The 21,175-nt window shown below is 40.7% G+C and overlaps 1 protein-coding gene across 2 annotated transcripts in view; it reads right to left on the bottom strand.

The window, feature by feature from the left end:
- RASL12 (RAS like family 12) overlaps nucleotides 1-15,345 on the bottom strand; it is a 486,162-nt gene extending 470,817 nt beyond the window's left edge. Inside the window, exon 1 of one of the 2 annotated variants that reach the window (XM_044078665.1) lies at nucleotides 14,634-15,345. In XM_044078665.1, the coding sequence (XP_043934600.1) occupies nucleotides 14,634-14,760 (127 nt within the window). In that variant the 5' untranslated portion in view covers nucleotides 14,761-15,345. The remainder of the gene's footprint in view (nucleotides 1-14,633) is intronic. The other variant, XM_044078664.1, reaches the window with a different exon arrangement.
- Nucleotides 15,346-21,175: the final 5,830 nt, after the last annotated feature.

Raw genomic sequence — 21,175 nt, 5'->3', positions numbered from 1 at the left:
GACTTGACAGTATTTGCCCACTCTTCCTTGCAAAAGAGCTCCAAATCTGTCAGACTGAGATGGCATCTCTTGTGCATATCCCTCTTCAGCTCAACCCCCAGATTTTCTATTGGACTTAGGTCTGGGCTCTGGCTGCATCATTCCAAAACTGTACTTGCTTTAAATGATCACTGCGATTTAATTGTGTTTTAATCAATTAATTATTTACGTCATGGAGTGGTGTTTTAAACCAGTTCAGTGTATTTTGTTTAACATCTGAAGAAGTCTGGGCATTTTCGAAACAAAAAGCGCTTTATGTGAACTTGTTCTTGTGGTGTAATAGGAGCAGTCTTTCATTAAATTTTTATTTCCTACCGGGCTGTGTGCAGTGTTGGTTCCTGCCAACATTTTTTTGTTTATCAATTTGTCGCATTACTTTTTGTTTCTGTAATAGGCCAACTAGGTGGCCACCTAGGGTGCTACTCTAGTACGGGCACTTTTCCAGTAAATTTGGCTGGTGTAGGTAAACTAGGATGGGGGCACCGTTTGATGTTGGGGGAGGCGCTTTGGAGACCTTTTGCCTAGGGCACAAGTTGACCCCAGCCCTGCACACACACACATACATACTGGAGCACTATATACTTAAAAGTTAAACCAAAGGGGCTCTTATGAAGGACTCCACCACAAAGAATCTAAAACACCAGTGGGAATGGAAAATGTTAATGCCATAAAAAAACAATGTTATCAGGCCATGCTTCTTTTAACACCCTTACTGTGCAAATCACTTACAAGACATAGCTTTTATTCTAATAGTCTGCTGTACTGAGGGCTAGATCAAAATATTGAATGCTTTAATTGGGTCAGTATGATTTTGTCTGGGAGCAGTATTTTGCCTATGGGCCAGCAGTGAGACCCCCTGGTGCATACATGAATGTCTTCCAGCAGTCTGTTTTCACTGAAATTAAAAAGCTGTTGGTCTTCTTAGATATTATGAACATGGTTTTGGTGTAAGCTTTTTAAATAACATTTGGTTCTGCAAAAATAAATAGACTGATGCAAAAAAAAAAAACACCACTAAATATAAAAACATCTGAATACTCAGAAAACTTACTTCAGGAAAACACTGGTTTATGCACCTATATTGTGGTATACCATAACCTAAGGTAACTTGATATCAGTATCCCCCTGCCATTTGGAAAACCAAACAGTACTATTATGATTGCATACCTAATCACACACATACACACACACACACACACACACACACACACACACACACACACACACACACACACACACACACACACACACACACACACACACACACACACACACACACACACACACACACACACACACACACACACACACACACACACACACTCTCTCTCAAAAAAGTCCTAAAGTGCACGAATAAAATGAATGAGGAAAAGAACTATAAACTTAATAACTAAATAAATAAATAAAATGTGGATACATGGAATATACGGAGATCTGGGATTTAAGAAACGAAACGTCTGATAATGAGGAGCATTGGAACTTGCTTTATAATGAATTGATGCAACGCTCATCCTGAAACTCATTCCCAAAATGACTTCCATGGAATATATAGGGGTCTGGAGTGCAGAAAATTAAATACCTATTTCAGTGGGTTTGGAGAATGAGGTTTACAGCAAGTAAGGCAACCACTAGTCAACAACAGAATACATGTTTCATTTATGGCACCCCAGGCATTTATATATTTCAATTATCTACTTATCTATGCATTTTTTAGCATTCTAGTTTCATATTAATTTCAAAGGCACAATTCTGGACATTTCTCTGGTAAAAGTGAATAACTTAACTTTGGTTTTCTGAACTGGAACAGTGTAATGATTCAGTGTTACCTTACATTAAGTAGCAAGCAAGTAATATATCTAACCAATTCAACACTCATTTTATACAAACAGTTACCCCTCTTATTAACACCCTACCCACTCCTACCACCATCCCCCCAAATAAAACCACAAAGTAGCCAAAAAATCTTTACCTTCAAACCAGTACCTTCTGCTATGATCAAAAACCTGCTTCTTAAACTCAAACCTGTGACCCTGGACCCAGATAAAATACCAGCTGAATTTATTAAACTGCCAGCAGAAGCCTGGTCCTACACAGTGTCAATCCTAATAAGCAGGTCAGTTAAGGAAGGATATGTTCCCACACTTTGGAAAACACCATATATATTGCCTTTGCATATAGGAGGAAAATCCATCGATGGCATCGATATGCTCTTCAAACTATCTGGAGATATACAGAGCTAAGTATATTTTTCTGGCACTTCAGAGTTGTGTACTGTTAATTGTTGCTTGACTAATTTTATATCATTGCTGGCTGACTTCAGAGTTGTGCACTGTTATTTTTGCTTCACTGTATAGTTTTTCAGATCTCTGCTGGAGGTGTTGGTTTTCCCATACCCACTCTCCCTATTCCTGTTTTGTTGTTTAAATTTGGAGGCTTTGTAGATTTGATCTGGGTCACTCCCCCAGTCCCATCTCTTTACCTCATTCTACCTAATAGACTCCTTCTGCACTTGTTTTAGTCATTTTTAATTTAATTGAATTTTTAAACTGTTTGATCTAACATTGCTACATACTCAAGTGTGCTACTTTGCACTGCATTTGAATTGTTTTACTGCTGTTTAGCTACTTTTCTGTATACAAAAAAAAATCTAAGCCTGTTTCCTACCTTTCATGTAACTAGTGTAGTCCAGATTCAGATCTGCTGAATTCAGGACTGTATGTAAGCTTCTGAGGCCCCCAAGCTTTCTGTGTTGGAGGGAAGCCTTCTAGCTTATCAGTGGGAGTGGTAAGCACTAGGTAACCTATCTACCACATAAGGAGTGGTTCTGGCCCAGAAATTGTAGTTATTGGCCGTTTGGGCAGTTTTTCCATCTCTCTCAACTTTCTGATTTAAAACCCGCATTTGCACTTGTTTCCCCCCTTTCTTGTAACTAGTTTAGTCCAGATACAGATTCTTAGTTTTAGCACTTGACTTTGCTTATTTGTGATCAGCACTTGTTCAGAACTTGTTGCAAGCACTAAATAAGCTACTAATTACTACAGCACTCAACCTTCCTCATTACCTAGAGGAAAACAGTTTTGGTACTTACTTTCCTCACTTGCTTAGAGAAAAACAGCTCTTGTACTCATTTTCCTCACTTATCTAGAGGAAAACAGTTTTTTATTCAGGCATGTCCAAGAGTCAGCTCCCAGTGTTCTCTCCTGTCTATCTGATGAATCTGGGCATCTTGGGGCAATGTAGAAATTGCCTCATGTACACAGACAACCCTCTCCTCCTACCACCCAACACTACAACCTGTGAGAGATGCACTTATATAGCCAAACTGGACGTAAAGCTCTCTCCAACCAAGACTGAACTTGACAGTCAAGAGGAAAAGGTAAACACTTGCACCACACCACACTCATCACATAGTCTCACTAAATCTACACCACCAAAATCCACACATAGTAACACAAAACATTCGCAGAGGCTCTCAATAATAATTTGCTCAAGCAACAGAGACCTCCAAAGCAGAAATGCAAGCAACCTCCACCCCCCCCAACACAACCCAAATGACACATAGCCCGCAGACTCAATGTGCCACTCAACCACAGCCAATAAGGCAAAACAATGTACTCAGCACACTAGTCATAGGTGACTCTATAGTCAGGCACACTGATGTCCCACTCACCAGGCTAAACAAGGAGAACGTTACTGTCAGCTGCCTATCGGGTGCCAGGATCTGCCACATAACCCATGCACTCAGGTCACGCCATAACAAGTACAAATATAACTCTGTCATTGTCCATGTTGGTGTGAACAATCTGAGATGTACCTCCCTGGACTACATGAAAAGAGACATGGAAGAGCTCTCTGATCTTGTAGCCCAGGCAGGTATGACCCTAGCTCTGAGTAGCATTCTGCCATCACCCAGAATGATACCGCAGTACAAGGACAAAATGATTGACTTCAACAATTGGCTAAGCTTCTGGTGTCATTCCAAAGGGATCCAGTATCTGTCTGCCTGGGATGACATGGTCGACAGACCACGATGCTTTGCCAGAGATGGCCTGCACCTGCCACCTCTGGGATTCCAGATACTGTATAAGGTTCTTGCTGCCCCTATAGTTCCTTTTTTAGGCAAGGTTCAAATGACAAATTCACCACTGTAACAGGAACAGGCAAGCAAAAACTGAGGGTGATGCTACTCAATGCTAGAAGTCTAAATCTCAAAATGCACTCACTCAAGGCACTCCTTAAAATGGAGAACATCAATATCTGTGCAGTGACTGAGACCTGGTTCAAGGCTCCAGAGCGTACCCTGCACTACCAGGCTATACCTCATACCACACTTTTCGGCCATGTAACCTGGACTGGAACACCAAAGGCGGAGGTGTGTCCATATTCATTAAGGATATCCACACCTCCAGTCTAGTTGCTCAGCATAATGCATCCGAGGTTATTCAAGTGCAATTAACTCTGGGCAAAACTGCAATCCAAATTGTAACTTGCTACAGATCCCCCACCATGCCCCAGGATTCCCATTCCTCTTTTCATGATATACTGGAAAATATTAGGGTTCAACCAAACACCCTAATAATGGGCAATTTCAACTACCCCACCATTAACTGGGAAAACTACTCATGTACCAACTCCTCCACTCAACACTTTCTGGAATTCATAAACTCCAATGCCCTGGATCAACTTATCCACACCTCCACCAGGGGCAACAATATCCTAGATCTAGTCATTACCATTATGAGTGACCCGTGTTCCACACCTGAAGTCAACGCCTCATTGGTCCGATCCGACCATAAGCTAATCACCCTAGATTTCCACAACATGCCCCCACCCCCCATTAAGGAAACCATGGTAAAACATTTCTCCATAGCCAACGTCATGCTGCTTAAGACAGAAGTAGTGAACTTTATGGCACCCATGCAGATGGACAATACAGTTACGACTACTGAATCCTACACAATTGCACTTTATAAGAACTTACACGAGTGCATGGATCGTGCTATCCCAAACAGAACCAAGACGCTATCCTCCAAAAAAAGGAAGCCAATCTGGTGGTCCCCTGCCATAAACAAACTTTACAACAGAAGGAAGAAGCTGTTGCAAAAAAGAGTAAAATCCCAAGATGGGAGGAACTATCTGGTCAGCCTCAGCAAGAAGCTGATATCTCTCATAAAATCCTCCAAAGCCAGTTTTGAAAATAAAATCGCCACTGATTCCAAAGACAACCACAAAGCATTCTACAGCTATGTCAAGAATCTCAATGGCAACACTCATATTTGCTCTGATCTACAGCACAATGGCACTAAATATACAGAACCAACCGATATTGCCAACATCCTGGCAGATAGGTTCAGTGCTAACTTTACCCCCCTCTCACCCCCTAAAGGGCTTATCTCTATACCAGAAAAATGCAACATTCCTGTAATCACGGCTGCACAGGTAAACACCACAATCTCCAAAGCCAAGAACACAGCATCCATGGGACCAGACAACATCCCAGGCTGCGTTCTACATGAACTACAGAACAAACTGGCACCCCACCTAAGTACCATGTTCAGTCATAGCCTCACCTTAGGCTTTGTGCCCGCTGAATGGCACACAGTGATGGTTATCCCACTCCACAAGGGGGGGAGCCACCACAGACCCCAGGAGTTACCGCCCCATTAGCCTGATGAGCCTAGTCTGCAAGGCTATGGAACGTATCATCATGGAACTTATAAACAAAGACATTGGTAATCTCCAAACTCTGGACCCTACCCAGTTCATGTTTGTAAAAGGCAGATCATGTCTTCTAAACCTGATAGACTTCTTTGAAGCAGTCACCAAAGCCGTAGATGAGGGTAAGGTGGTTCACACAGCCTATCTAGATCTTGCCAAGGCTTTTGACACCATCCCCCACTCTGGAATTATAGACAAACTCACTAAACTAGGTATAAATCCCTATGTTACAAGATGGATTGCCAACTGGCTCACTGACAGAACCCACACTGTGAAAGTAGCAGACTCCAAATCTGACTTCAGACCAGTGAAAAGTGGAGTACCACAGGGTTCAGTCCTGGGTCCTCTCCTGTTTGGTATCTACTTCTCTGAAGTACAGGCTAACACAGAAGGTCTTTGGCTAATGAAGTTCACAGATTATTGCAAACTAGGAGCCATAATCGAAACTCCTAATGATGTGGACATCCTACAAAAGGGCCTCAATAAGACAGATGCCTGGTGTCAAAGCCATGGCCTCAAGCTCAATGCCAAAAAGTGCATTGTCATCCCCTTTGGTAAAAACTCTGTACCCATGTACTACAACATAGGCAATAGTATACTTAACACTGAAAGTGTGATAAGAGACCTTGGGACCCAGGTGGACAGTAGTCTCTCCTTTGATAATCACATCACCACAGTAGTCAGGAAATCCTTCTACATGGCGCACCTCATCACAAAAGGTTTCTCATCCAGAAAAAAATATGTCATTGTTCCCCTCTACTCATCACTCATTAGACCCATTATAGAGTACAATGTCCATTTTGGTATGTACCTCACAAGACATCTACAACAACTGGAAAGGCTGCAGAAATACCTCACAAAGAGGATTACTGGCCTCAAACAGATGCCCTATGCAGACCGTCTCAAAAAACTCCAGCTTTACTCTGTCGCATATCGCCTACTCAGAGGTGATATCTGCCTAACATACAAAGCTATGTCAAGCCCAGAGCTGTTGGACATGCTCCACTGAAAGAAATCCCAGTCCCTCCAAGCTACATGCTCTAGGGACCTAAACCTTGTCACCACAATAAACAGAACATGCCGGACGGATAGATTCCTGTCCCAGAGACTTCCCATACTCTGGAATAAACTACCTATCTATATCATACAAAGCTCCTCATTAGCACTCTTCAAGAAAAATCTTGATGATTGGATGGGAAATAGGAAATTCACCCCCGGGATCACTTCTGTGGCTCTGCTCGACTGGCACAGGAAAATAATTTTCTTGGGTGGCAAAAGCCAGGGTACCTTTTTGGCTGGGCTTGTATAGGCCCTAGAGCCGATAGCCTAGTACTTACCTATGAACCTAAGAAACTACAGGCCTATAGCCATCTTATCTCTTCTGTCAAAGATACTTTAAAAGTGCATTTATAGACAAGTCCTCAACATTATTACCGACAACATTCTCAGTCCAACCCAGCATGGCTTCTGCACTAGAACTGCACTTCTAAACCTTATCACTGCAGTCAACCAAAACAGTAATAATGGTAACTCAGTCTCAGTAATATTCTCGGATCTGTCCACAGCATTTGACACCATATCCCATCAGAAATTATTACTTAAACTGTCTTCATCATGCTTAGTCTCATCATAATTACTCTGGTTTCATAACAATGTCTCAGACAGGATGCAGGCATCAAATGGAAAAATGACAACTACAGAACCCCTTACTTCTGTTGAGGCACGACTAACAGACTCACAATTACTATTAAATTCCAAAAAAACAAAACTGATCCTTTTCACCCCAAAGCAGCTAGCTCCCCAGAAACAGCAATTTGCCATCACCTCCTCATCACTGATGACAATCTTAATTTTGACCACCACGTAACCCAGGCATTAATAAGAATTCACCAAAAACTGTGGACACTCTACAAGACCAAAATGTACTTAACAGACATAGCTGGAACAACCATAGCACCTTCTTTCCTTCTCACTTCCCTTCTTTATGCCACCCCCACCCCATACTCAACAACCTGCATTCCACCTCACTCTCTTCACTAGACCAGTGTTACAACAAAATAGCAGAATTCACCTCAAACGACAGCAACTGAACTCACCACTGCATGTCCCTAAAGCAACTTCAGTGGCTTGAGCTATGACACTCTAACTCACTCACAATTAGTGACCACCCACAAACTCCTATACCCCCCAAAAAATGTCCAAGCATAATTAATGTGCTCTAGCAGTATAACACACCAGACCACTATGGCCTATTGACAAGCTGTTAGTAACTGTAAACAAGTCCAAGACCTCTGCTGAAGACACACTGCCCTCCTCCTGCACCACAGACATTTGAAATGCTATACCCTGAGCTCCTAGACAAACTGAAAATGCTAAATTATTCAAAAATCAGCTGAAGCAACAACTATCTGATACATGGCTATGCTTATGCTCCACTCCTGGTTAAGTCCTTACCCAAACTCTGCCTGTAACTTCCCAGAACTCACCCTTTTCAGTCAAACTCGTTCATGTCTTTTCCACTACTCCATCCTCCCCCCTTATCATCTTCTGCCTAACTCTTTTTTGTCAGTGCTACCTGCCATAATTCGAAATACATATTGAAAAACATACTGCATATTGTATGTCTAAGCGTCAGTCTTGTAAATAATTTTAGCTACTGTGTGGGTGTGTCTGTGTGTGTGTTTGTTTTAAGGGTTTTGGGTAGGGGCTGTGATGTGTGTTAAGGGTTTTGGGTAGGGGCTGTGATGTGTGTTAAGGGTTTTGGGTAGGGGCTGTGATGTGTGTTAAAGGTTTTGGGTAGGGGCTGTGATGTGTGTTAATGGTTTTGGGTAGGGGCTGTGATGTGTGTTAAGGGTTTTGGGTAGGGGCTGTGATGTGTGTTAAGAGTTTGGGGTAGGGCCTGTGATGTGTGTTAAGCGTTTTGGGAAGGGGCTGTGATGTGTGTTAAGGGTTTTGGGTAGGGGCTGTGATGTGTGTTAAGGGTTTTGGGTAGGGGCTGTGATGTGTGTTAAGGGTTTTGGGTAGGGGCTGTGATGTGTGTTAAGGGTTTTGGGTAGGGGCTGTGATGTGTGTTAAGGGTTTTGGGTAAGGGCTGTGATGTGTGTTAAGGGTTTTGGGTAGGGGCTGTGATGTGTGTTAAGGGTTTTGGTAGGGGCTGTGATGTGTGTTAAGGGTTTTGGGTAGGGGCTGTGATGTGTGTTAAGGGTTTCATGAGGGGCTGTGATGTGTGTTAAGGGTTTTGGGTAGGGGCTGTGATGTGTGTTAAGGGTTTTGGGTGGGGCTGTGATGTGTGTTAAGGGTTTTGCGTAGGGGCTGTGATGTGTGTTAAGGGTTTTGGGTAGGGGCTGTGATGTGTGTTAAGGGTTTTGGGTGGGGGCTGTGATGTGTGTTAAGGGTTTTGGGTAGGGGCTGTGATGTGTGTTAAGGGTTTTGGGTAGGGGCTGTGATGTGTGTTAAGGGTTTTGGGTAGGGGCTGTGATGTGTGTTAAGGGTTTTGTGAGGGGCTGTGATGTGTGTTAAGGGTTTTGGGTAGGGGCTGTGATGTGTGTTAAGGGTTTTAGGTAGGGGCTGTGATGTGTGTTAAGGGTTTTGGGCAGAGGCTGTGATGTGTGTTAGTGTGTTTTCTTGCTGTGATGTGTGTGTGTGCGAGCAGAATGTAGCTTGTGTGGCGGTGTTGTGTGTATTTGTGTGTAGTGTGACCTCAGAGTTAGAATATTTAAGTAGGGGGGTGTGGGGGGTGCAGGGGTAGTAGTGAGCTTGTGTTTGTGTGTGGGGAGGATGGTGTGTGTTTGCAGTAGTAGCGCAAAATTCAAAATCTCCAGTGTGCGAGATTTTGAATTTCGCACTTCTGAGTTTTCTATGTTTTAAAGATTCGACTTTATAGCTTCGAAATACTGAATTTTGACATTTCAGTATTTTGAGGATATAATGTGAATCCATGTATGTATATGTATGTATACTTTTATAAATTCTTTCTATATTTATATATTTTCGTAACATACTGTTTTAAATACCTACATGTTATCTCTTTAAATGTTAACCACTGTGGAGCTTTTCTACCCGGGCCTCCACTGAAAAGGAGCATCTGTTTGCCCAGTCAGACTATCCCGGTGACAAATTTATTAAATAAATAAATACATAAATAAATAAAAATACATTAGGTCAGCTATCAGTTTCAATCTGCTTCATTATAAGTCCATAGGCAATGTTTTTCTAATGTAAATTTTCTGAATATTTGTGGGGGTTTTTTTACTGGCATTCTTGATGTAGCAGTGTTGTATTTTATCTGCAGTTTGTAGAAATTGTATTTATTTTCCTTTTATACTAATTTTCCCTGCATTCAATGCTAGAACAAAACTAAAACATTTATCTTCAGGAAAATGTGTATGTTTTCAGCGGAGCATAGGGTTTTGGGAGCTCACTCTGTATTTAGTCCAGGCTGTTCTCTATATTGCTGAATGTCCTTTAGCCCAAGACCAGAAATATGAGTATATGTTTTAGCATTACATGGAAGCACAAATAAAGAACCTAAACAGAAGCAGTATCCAAATCAGCCACATGAACTGTTTTTTTTTTCCATGCGGCATGTGTCCTAGTTTATGAATTAATAACAAGACACCCCAAATTCTCAGTATAGCAGCACTGAATCAAACTAAGAAAGAAGGTGTGAGAAGACCCAGATGTTCAGGCTGGATGGTGCTGTCCATTACACTTGAAACAATGTATCTCCTTTGATGAATAGACACCCAGGGTTATGATCAAACATGGCCTATGAGTGCACCTTTTATCTCTGGCACATATATACAAATGGAAATGTGATTAGCCTCTTTTGGATCTTGTTTCAATAGTTCAGTCCACCAGCTCATTTACCATAGGACTAAATAGAAAAGATGCTTCTGATTTCTTACCGAACTCTGGCTAGATTCATGTTTATCCACTTTAGGCTTAGACTACAAGCTAACTGAGTGTGAACTATAGCCTAACAGGTCTGTTTATAGTTACCCAGATACAAGGTTAAATGTGATTTTCCTGACACAAAAAAAAAAAAAAAAAAACAAAAAGAAAATGGGAAAGCAGACTTCAACACTTAACTTCAACACTTAAACCAGAACAAAATCTAAGCAGTTCAGAAGGCCTCGAAGAACCACAGTCCAAAGATGCCCAAAAAGATATAAATACAGCTTTATGTTCACATGATGTAAACATACTCACAGTGTTCACCCATTTACTGACCACACTACATATTTTGAAGGTGATGTGACTGTTTCCTTAGCTTCCTCACACATAACTTACTCTAGGTTCATATTTTACAGGGGAGTCACTCTATACTCATGTTTTACAGGGGGGAAATCCTAAGAAAAAATTTGATTTTTTTTAAGTCATTATCATAAAAAAATGAAATTTTGACTGTCGGTACCCTTCACCAAAGTAACACCAAATTGTTATTTACAAAATCCTTCCATAGTGGTGCAGTGATTAACACTGCTACTTCACAGCTCTTTATACTGCAATTTGGTTTCTAGCTGGGGTGCCTTCTGTGTGTAGTCTTCATGGCCTCCCTATGAGCATGCTTTTTTTTCCCCTTAACGGGGCTCCATAATTTTAGTTCACATCCCAAAAACATTCTTTAAGATGAACTGGCAGTCCTCAAAACTACCAGTATGTGCATATGGGGTGCATTAATAAATGTAGATCTTGTGATGGTCCACTGTCCTGTCCAGAATTACTCTTCTGCCTTATTCCCAATGTTTGTTAAGATTGACTGCAGCTACCTCATGATCCTCAATAGAATAAATAAAGTTGATATTGGATAACAAATGAATGTAAAATCCATTCAAATCGCTCAGCGAAGACTGCTTCAAAGAAGGCGAACTAGATAGAAACAAGCTGTCTGTAAAACATACTGACATCTGAAACTCAACCATACAGAAATCAGAATTTCAGTGCAAAAGGCAACCAGCCCCCTAAACCACCACCACCAAACCCCAACCAAGCCTCACTATCACCATAGTCTAAGTTTGCTCTAACTACTGAAGACAGGACTTGGACAGAATTAATGAGTCAGCCCTTCAATGGGTTTCTTTCCAACAAGACATACCATACGTGACAGTAGCAACAAATGGATGTTATGTGTTCAGTCTTCAATGAAAAGTTAAATTACAAGTCAAACATTTTGGTCAATTTGATAATATTCATGTGACTATTTCTGCAGTCCTGAAATTCATCTACCTAGGAAGTAAATAGCAGCACAGAAAAAGCTGAATTACTTCAGAGATGTGAGTGTGACCTTAACACAGCAACCATTCTACTAGTTAGACTCAACAGTTTTTAACAATTATGTTGTTTAGAACATTATCACTTCATTACACATTAAATGATACACCTAGTGACCAGTCAGAGATACTTTTGAGTTTAATTCTCACTGACATACACCTTCTATAATGTTTCTTTTAATTATAATATGTATTTGCTTTAAATTGATTATTGTCATTTTTAATAACTGCTGCTAAAAGATATGTTATTCTGTACGGCACTGTATTGTCATATTGTTGCTACGTCCGCTGCTGGGATTCAGAGCAGTTTTAGTAAGGTGCTTTTTTATATTTTTTTAGTACTGTATGTTAACAATTTGCTGCTTTGTTATGAGGCTGCAAAGTTGTAGAGGGCTTCTACTGAGCTTATGGGTTTCCACTTAGGGATCAACGAAGTAGTCCGGATACCGTGGATTTAAAGTGTGCCATAATTTAACTTAAGTAAAGTTACCCATGGGTTTTAGGTCGGGGCCCACCCTTTTCTAGTTAAATACGTCTTTAAACTGACCATTGATAGAGAAGAAAAACTTTCAAATTTGTTAAAAATGTAAAAGTCTGCCACTAAACAGCCTACAATTTTGCGTTACAAATGGGAGGGGAAGGGGATACAACGAGAAAACATGACAAGGAACGTCTTTCTCCACTCGGAGGACACCAGTCAGGAACTGAGATGTGACCAAAGATAGCAGACTATTAATTTTTGTGTGGTGGTACTACAGCAGCAGGAACTGGGTGAGAATAGACTTTGTGATATTTAACAGCATAGATGGCTAACAGGACAGCTACTGTCTGTACCATTGGCGATGATGGAGAGCAGCTGCGCACCAATGTTCTGGGTAGCTCATAGAACATTACGGCAGTTGCATATCGTCTGTTGCTGTACGTCTTCTGGGCCATATAGCTTTCATCTTCTTTGCTCAATAAATAGGAGCAAAGCTAAAAATAATGGTTGAAAAAACATTGTTGTTAATCATACTGCTCAGGTGATCTCATAATGAAAAATGTTACTCATTTTGAGTATTAAAAAGTCCATGTTTCTCACTGTTCCACACATACCGCTCAAACAACGCCAGAAATCTGGGCAAACCCTTAAATAATAATGGACGAAGGTCCAAAGTCGGGGAAATAATTTAAATATTGTTGTTGTAAACTTAGAAAGTTGATAGAATAGTAGATTTTGTGTTAGCATGCATTTTCTGAAGGATGGGAAGTGTTCAACTTAAACTATGTAATTAGTGACTTAATTTCTCAGTCATTTGCTAGAAAACCACAAATTTAAGAACAGAAAAAATATGATGCAAAAATTCGAACATCCCACGAAAATCTGGACAGCTGGGGTTCCGCATCTGAATGGCAAGTAACAAATTCAGTGTTAAGAATTTTTCGGACTAATGTCACGGACAGCGGAGAGATATGCTCGGCAATAATGTAAAGCCTTTTACTTTTATTCGTATTTAGTGGCAGTAAGCAATTTCCGTTTTGTACTCGCAAACTCTTAGTACTATCCCGTTGGACACCTATCAGTTAGAATGGACACATCACTCAAAATGCTGCCCCCCAAGCACTTAATAAACGTGCATGACATTTCCAGCGGTTCCCCCATAAAACTATCAAAGACATTGTTTTTAGATTAGCAATATTGCGTCTGTTATTGGAGGCATTTATTTACAGAGTTGTAGATATACTGATGTGATGCTCCGAAAAAAAAAGACTCAACAAAGTTAGGGTTGCCACCTTTTCAAATGCCCAAAGTGGGACATTTTTGGTACAAACGTCAGATTTTGCAGGTCGAAACATAACCACGGTCAGTACACAGGGTAGAACTTCACATTTTTGCCTAAATAAAAGCTTATTCTTGTAACAATTTAGTTGCTTATTCTGTTTCTTATAACATTTAGGTGTTTCAGATACAATACAACTATTTTACGCAACTATTACATAAACTACAGGAAATAATTTTGTCCTAAAATCTCAGGACATTTGCCGTTTTTTTGCAGGACACAACTGCCCAAAGAGGGACTGTCCTTCGCAAAGTGGGACAGGTGGTAACCCTAAACAAAGTACAAGAAGTAATCATGTCTACATCCTTGGTGACAGTAACAGTTTCAGGGGATAATGGAGAACACTGGACATGCGTAACCACGTCATTCGGTATTCTGGATTTGCACCTACGCGCTGTCCAGTGCTCTCCATTATCGCCACAGGGTACTTTCTCAGGTTATACGAGTCTGAAAGTATTTCGAAGGGCTCATTCCCAACAGCTTTTGCTAACACATCAGTTATTCACTGGCGGTGAAGTCAATGAATAATGGAAATGTTCTCATATTTTAGGTCAAAACATTGCTGACTTTTCTTTAAAACACGTGCTTATACCACACCATAGCACCCTGATGGGATACAAATATAGAAACAGCTCCACAACAGACTATTTTGGTAATAATTAGGTAAACGTGTTTTCTCCTGAGTGAAGACGTGATATAGTCTGCAATAAACTTTACTAGGTTCCAGTAAGAAATGGCCATCTGTGAGCACCTGGAGAGGTGGAACCCCTAACTCAGCTCTCACCTGACTTCCCTGCTCCTTTGCATCCTAATAGTGCAATGTTGCATTCTGGGAGAAGGTTATGAGGTGTCCTGTCGGGAACAGGGGAAAGTCTTCCGGTACCAGCTGATGGACGACCTTTACCAAACATTGAGGCAATCCGGGCTCCACGCCCGGGATCGAGCTGTCAGTCAGCACCAGTTCTTACTAGGAAGTCGGTCCTTCGGTGAGGTCCCAAAACACAAAATACAGATTCTCCACTTCAACAAAAACCGTGAGGTACCAGTTATAAACACGATTTCTATCTTTGGGAAAGTAACTATTTTAACGGGTTCTCAATAATCCTTTCTGGTGAGTCCGCAGTGCAGGTCTGTTGTTTTAAGTCCATGTGTCTGCTGGAGTTTTGGGGAAAACCGTGAGACTTTTTGCAAGTCTCTTGCTTATAGACTTTCTCTGCTGACCGTTGAGACAGTCTGCTTACAAAAAATGCGCATCCGTAGAATGGCAGGATGTGTAAAAGTAGCCCCAGCACGGGTTTGCTCACAGTCCCCTCTGCACAGGCAAAGTGTTAAAAGAGATACTGTTGTTGTGGGATGTTGTCCATCAGCTTTCCCACACTAATGTCTCTTCAGCATCTCACGATTTCAACTTGTCGGTGATGGTATTGATGTCCCTGTGTACACAGCACCCAGCGAGTTGCCTGCAGCAATGCATTGATCCGTGGATTGTTCCTCCAGTCCTGAATGAATGAACGATTCTTAAATGAAAGGAATAAAAGGGAAGAATGTCCCAAAGAATGCTGCAGCACTGACGTGTTTGATTTGCAGCCAAACTCCATGTAAGGGAAGCGTTTTGTTTTCCCTCGAATTAGTGCTCACAGAAAAATGTAAAGCTTTGATCTGCTTAGAAATTAATGGAAACTTTTAAACATAATAAAATTAATCTTTTGGTTTGGAACAAGGTCAAGAATCTTACAGGTAAAGATTGTGAAGCTGTTCCTAAAGTCTAAGACTCAATGAAATGTCTGTTTAGATGATGCCAACCACTAAATATTTAGTCCTGGTGAAATGTTTCATAGTTTTCTTGTGAGTATGTATGTGTATGCCTATGAATGCATGCTATGCTTTTGTGTATACTTGTATATGCCTATCGTGTGTGTAAGTATAGACGCACGCATATATTGTTTGGCTAAACTTTGGAAACTTAGATAAATGATTTAGTGACTGGTTTCCATTTGGATTTGGGTGTTGTTTAGGATATTTTGTACAAACCCTAATGGGTATGGATAGCAGCCTTGCTTTTAGCTTCCCCAAGTATGGCCATACAATCCACTTATGCTGCACTGAGTTCAGATGAAAGGCTAAATATTAAAATGTCTGTAGCTAGTGGAGGTTTATTTTTAATACCGTGATTGCAACAGTAAAGACCTCATCATTCAGATGTCCTGCAGCAGAAACACTGGTATGGCCTTAGGTGTTCATATGCATAGAGGTTCATAGGATCATAGGAGGTTACTAGGCTAATGGCCCTAAAGCCTTTACAAACCTAGCCATATTATACACATGTTCCCTGACCTTGGTTAGATGGTCATTCTCAGAGTGAGTCTATGATCATTACTGACTGCTCCTGTCCTTGAAAGACATGGGTGCCACCTCTGGGGTGAATTTATGTTCTCCCATCCAATTATCTAGGTTTTGCTTGAATAGGGTCATTGAGAAGCTTTGCTTCACATGAATTTGGAGTTTATTCCAGAGGAGCAACAATCTCTAGGCGATGTATCTAGTCTGTCCAGCATGTTCTGTTAATGTTTCATGCTAGGTTAAGATTCCTGGAGAGGGACTCTTGTCCCATTTGATTTGCTGATGTTTAGCATTTCCATTAGGGCAGGGTCAGAGACTGCTGTATAGGCCAAGTGCAAGTTGCCTCTCAGCAGCCTGTAGGACACAGAGTGCAGGGTTTTCAGTTTTTCCATGTATGTCATGTTTTGGAGGCCCTGAATTTTCTTGGTGAGAAACCTCTGTGGTCTCCCCAGCTGCGGCAGGTGTCTGCTAAGGAACATGCAAAAGGGAGCGTTGTAATCTGTTAGCGGGCTGATGACTGTTGAGTACAGACGAGTTATAGCATCCTTAGTCTTGGATGCGATGCCCTTACTTATGAGATGCGCAATGCAGAAGGCTTTCCTTACCACTGTGGACACATGGTGATCAGAGATTAGATTACTATCAACCTGTGTTCCCAAATCTCGCACCACTGGGTTTGACTTAAAGGGGGGCTGTCAATATTGTAATTTGCAAGGAGTTCATCTTTGACAAAGGGGATAATAATGCAATTTTTTTGCATTTAGTTTTAGTCTGTTTCTTTGGCACCAGTCATGTGTCTGTGTTAGCCCCCTTTGTAATATGTTAACATCATTTGGGGACTCTGTGATTGCACTCAGTTTGCAATCATCAGTGAACTTGGTAAGATACAGGCCATCTACTTTCACCTTGACTTAAGAGAAATAGATCCCAAACAGTATAGGGCCCAGCACAGATACTTGTGGTACGCCACTGGTAATTGGTCTACTAGTAGAGGTGGAATCCCCAACTTTGACAGTATGCATTCTATCGGTGAGCCAGTTGGCTACCCATCTAGTGATGTATGGGTTAAGCCCCAGCTGAGACAGTTTCTTAATGATACCTCAGTGGAGGGTTGTGTCAAGGGGGTTGTTTTAGATTGTTTAGTAAGCAGTCTGGGATGTTATCTTTTCCCATACAGGCCATGTTTTTGGCCTTTGAGAGCATGGATACGACCTGCCTGGAGACGATTGGGGGGGGTGAACTTTGCACCAAATCTGTCAGCTAGCAGATTAGCAATTTCCTCAGGTTCCATATGAGAAGTACCTTCTCATGGGCCTTAAATACAGGAGATTTAAGATATTAACACAGTGAAGAATGTAGTTTGGCTGGGTCTTTTTTATAGTTTTTACTAAATGGTTTACTTTTGTGATCTTTTTACCCCTTGGTTTGGATATTATTTTAGATATTTTGCAAGCACCCTGATGTTTATGGACATTGTTTCTGCTCAAGCTTTTTGTTTCCAAAGTTTGGATAAATAATCCACTTATGCCGTCCTGACAAACTCTAAAAAGTGTGTGTGTGTGTGGGGGATGCTGTGACGAAAGGAGGTACTGCCAGTACAGCTAGCTGGAATTTGGAAATAATTATATATTATTGGTGAATATTGAAATGACTTATACAAGATGATTGTGTTACAAATCTATTAGAACTGTATGTCATGTATATATCAAACTGATTTTTACAGACTTGTATTGAAAATGTATTTGTAAAGTGCTTGTGTTTAAAATGTATCCACAATGTGCCCTACTGGAAGAGAACAGAAATGTACATGCACCATTGTAACTGTTTAAATGTATGTTTTAACAGAGGAAACTGGAGGGTTAACTTCAGTCCAGCAAAGATTAGAAAAATATCTGAAATGGAATCATTTTATAGGCTAAGCCATAAAGATGCTATCTCGCAGGTTTCAGTGCAGCCAGATACACAAAGTCTGTACTAGGAAGCTTTCTGTATTGTCTTTGGGGTGAACTAATCACTGTTCAGAAAGCATGGAGAATGCAATTGTTTTATGACTTCCAGCACCTGCCAAAGATCTTTGCAAAAGCCCTTGTATGTGTATTTTTACAGGTAGGTACTAAGTCCTGCCAGCTTCCCGCAATGGGGGTTTTGCTTGGGAACTAGAAGTCAGATGACCAGAAATTATGTGATTCTGCAAGCTATCCCAGCAGTAATAATTTAGATATTATTTGATAAGTCTCTTCGTAAGACAGAGCATTCTGCATTCTGACTTGGATCTGACAAGAAGAACCATTCACCACATCATCTGCCTTGCTCTAGTAAGTAAGTTACTAGGGAATAGTATAATTTCTTAGATTCAGTCAGGAATCTTAGTGTAGATATTTTTTTTTATTTGTTTGAGATTATCCTTCAATGTTGTTTTAAATATATACTATGATTTTAAACTCTGATGTCACTATGAATATATACTTAGTATTTTCTCATTCTTTTATTGTTTATTATTAAACATATTCAAACCTTTCATTGTGGCTGATCTTTGTAGAGATATTTAAGTTTTGAGAGTACTTGCATATTTATTTGGTGATACTGTGTGGGCCATTCCTAACAGCCTTGCTCTTGGGCAAATTAACATTTGTATTAATATTAATATTACACGGTATGATTGGACACCCTTTGCTAAGGCTTTAAAGTAGCTGTCAAGGGGTTCTAGTGGCAGTGGTAACTACCTTGTAGTCTGGGCAAAAGGGGGCATAGGTAGTGAACCTGCACCAGCCTTTCCCACGTGTGTGTATGTCTGCACGTGCGCGTGTGTGTGTGTGTGTGTGTGTGTGTGTGTGTGTGTGTGTGTGTGTGTGTGTGTGTGTGTGTGTGTGCACGCGTGCGCACGCAAATCAAATCCCCAAGAGTGTGTGTGCATCAGCTACTTGGTCATGGACACGAAGCACTGGTTGGACAGAGAGAGTGTTGGACGACTTGGCTTGGAACCCTGGAACGTTTGCCCAAAACTACAGAGTACACACTATACCATTGGAAACCCACCTCCCTATACCAACTCTCGGATTGCACTACAGTGGAGAAAAGGGCATATTTCTTCCCAATGGGCAAGTGTTTACTTGCCCTGGGAAACATATCGTTGTTTGGGATTTTAATGTTCGTTATTTTCATCTCTCAAAAATAACATCTGAATTTTGGTCTTTCTGGATTTGAAAGGTAATCTGTAGATATATATGTATTTGTGTATACATATATTAAATACATTTATCTATATATACACACACACACACACACACACACACACACACACACACACACACACACACACACAAGAGTGTGTGTCTGTGTGTGTTACACCAACCACACTGAATGCATCTTTCGAGTTTATTAAAGGACAAAATTTCTTAGCAGTTTAACGAAATGGGAGATTTGGCTTTTTGCACATTTTGTTTATATATCTATACATATATACAAACACTTTGTGACAGAGTGTAATGATTCTTGCCAAATAGTATGTATGGTATGTTATATTAAAAGGAAGTGAAACTGACATAAAATAATGTAAATAATGCTGCTGAAATTATTTTATACAAGACTGTTGTGGCTGTTGTTTGTCTTTTCGGCTTTTCCCTGTTAGGGGTCGCCACAGCAGAACTCCGGTCCACTAATGATTGGCAGTAGATTTTTATGGTGCGAGTTGCCAGCCCGACACCCAACCTTTAGCGAATGCACGCCCATTCGCACATGTCTTTCGGAGGCCACTCGACCGCTGGGAGGATACAAGACTGTTGTGGTAAGTTTTGTAAATCAAGCTTTTGCTTTAATGTGTCATTTAGAAAAGCAACAATCTTGTTGTATTCATTAGAGATCTTTCTCACAGGTGTGTTGTTTCATGACTCCAGTAAGCTGTATATAAAAATAAAGGCTGAATTAATCCATTTTAGATTTATTGTCCCTTACTCAGGATGAATTTTGTCCTTGGACAGCAATTCTGTATGAAACACTACAGAGTACAGAGAGACCTGGATGAAGATACAAGAAGGAACTTGAACAGTTTTCCTGCCCTAGGTTCACCAGAAGAAGGAATGCCCCTACTGTATGATTGTTTTTGTCATTCCATATGACTGTTTTGGAAGAATCGAATGGCAGTTTCTGCTGCATTTTGTATTCCACACTGGTGGCTGCATAATTGGTACATGTATTTATGCAAAACTTCCTGAGTCTATAACTTTTGTTCCTGCAAAACAGGGCATTTGTTTGAGCATATTTTTCCCAAGACTGATCAACATCATTACTGTGGCATGTACTGCGAACAGGACTTTGGAGCAAACCTCTGCTACATAGAAGGAAAGCTGTCCTATGGTTTGTTTAGTGGGCATTTGTTTGGAATGCTCCATGGTTTGTTCTTTTACCAAGATATCAGCCATAGAACAACTACTACTGACTTTTGTTGTGCAGCTAAGGGGGTGATAGCAGTCGCCAAATCCATGGCAATGCCAAAAATTAGTTTCACCAGTGATGTAATTAACCAGGGAGAAGGACCTCAAGGTATACCTGGTAGCCATTGAGAAGTATGGCCACCAGGAGGGATGGCACCATAGTGAGGGAGCTAGAATAATGAGTGAGCCATAATCACTTACGTCACATAATCGGGGAACCTTTAAAAGCCTTCATGGACATGAAATAGTGTGACTATTGGGGCTGAGGAAAAAAAAAACATTATTACCCAGAGATGGTTTTACCAATAAGATGCCAGCTCAGAAGTTTCTTAACTAGACATTTTCTCCAAATAAAATGGTAAGATCTCAGTTATGTGATTTAAAATGTACATAAATTATGGCTATACTCTGTGGGTCAACATACTAAGTGTGAAATTATAGAAATGTTAGCTATTGATAAATTTAAGAGGGCCTTTTTTAAAACTGGTTCTAAAAATGCTGAATTGTTTGTTGTACCTGTACAGAGATTGTAATGCAGTGAATAAAACATTACATT

Source organism: Protopterus annectens, chromosome 7.part1, assembly GCF_019279795.1.
Source record: "Protopterus annectens isolate FY-2018-M chromosome 7.part1, PAN1.0, whole genome shotgun sequence".
NCBI lineage: Eukaryota > Metazoa > Chordata > Ceratodontiformes > Protopteridae > Protopterus > Protopterus annectens.
The sequence above is the reverse complement of the archived record's forward strand: the minus strand, read 5'-3'. Positions and strand labels throughout refer to the sequence as shown.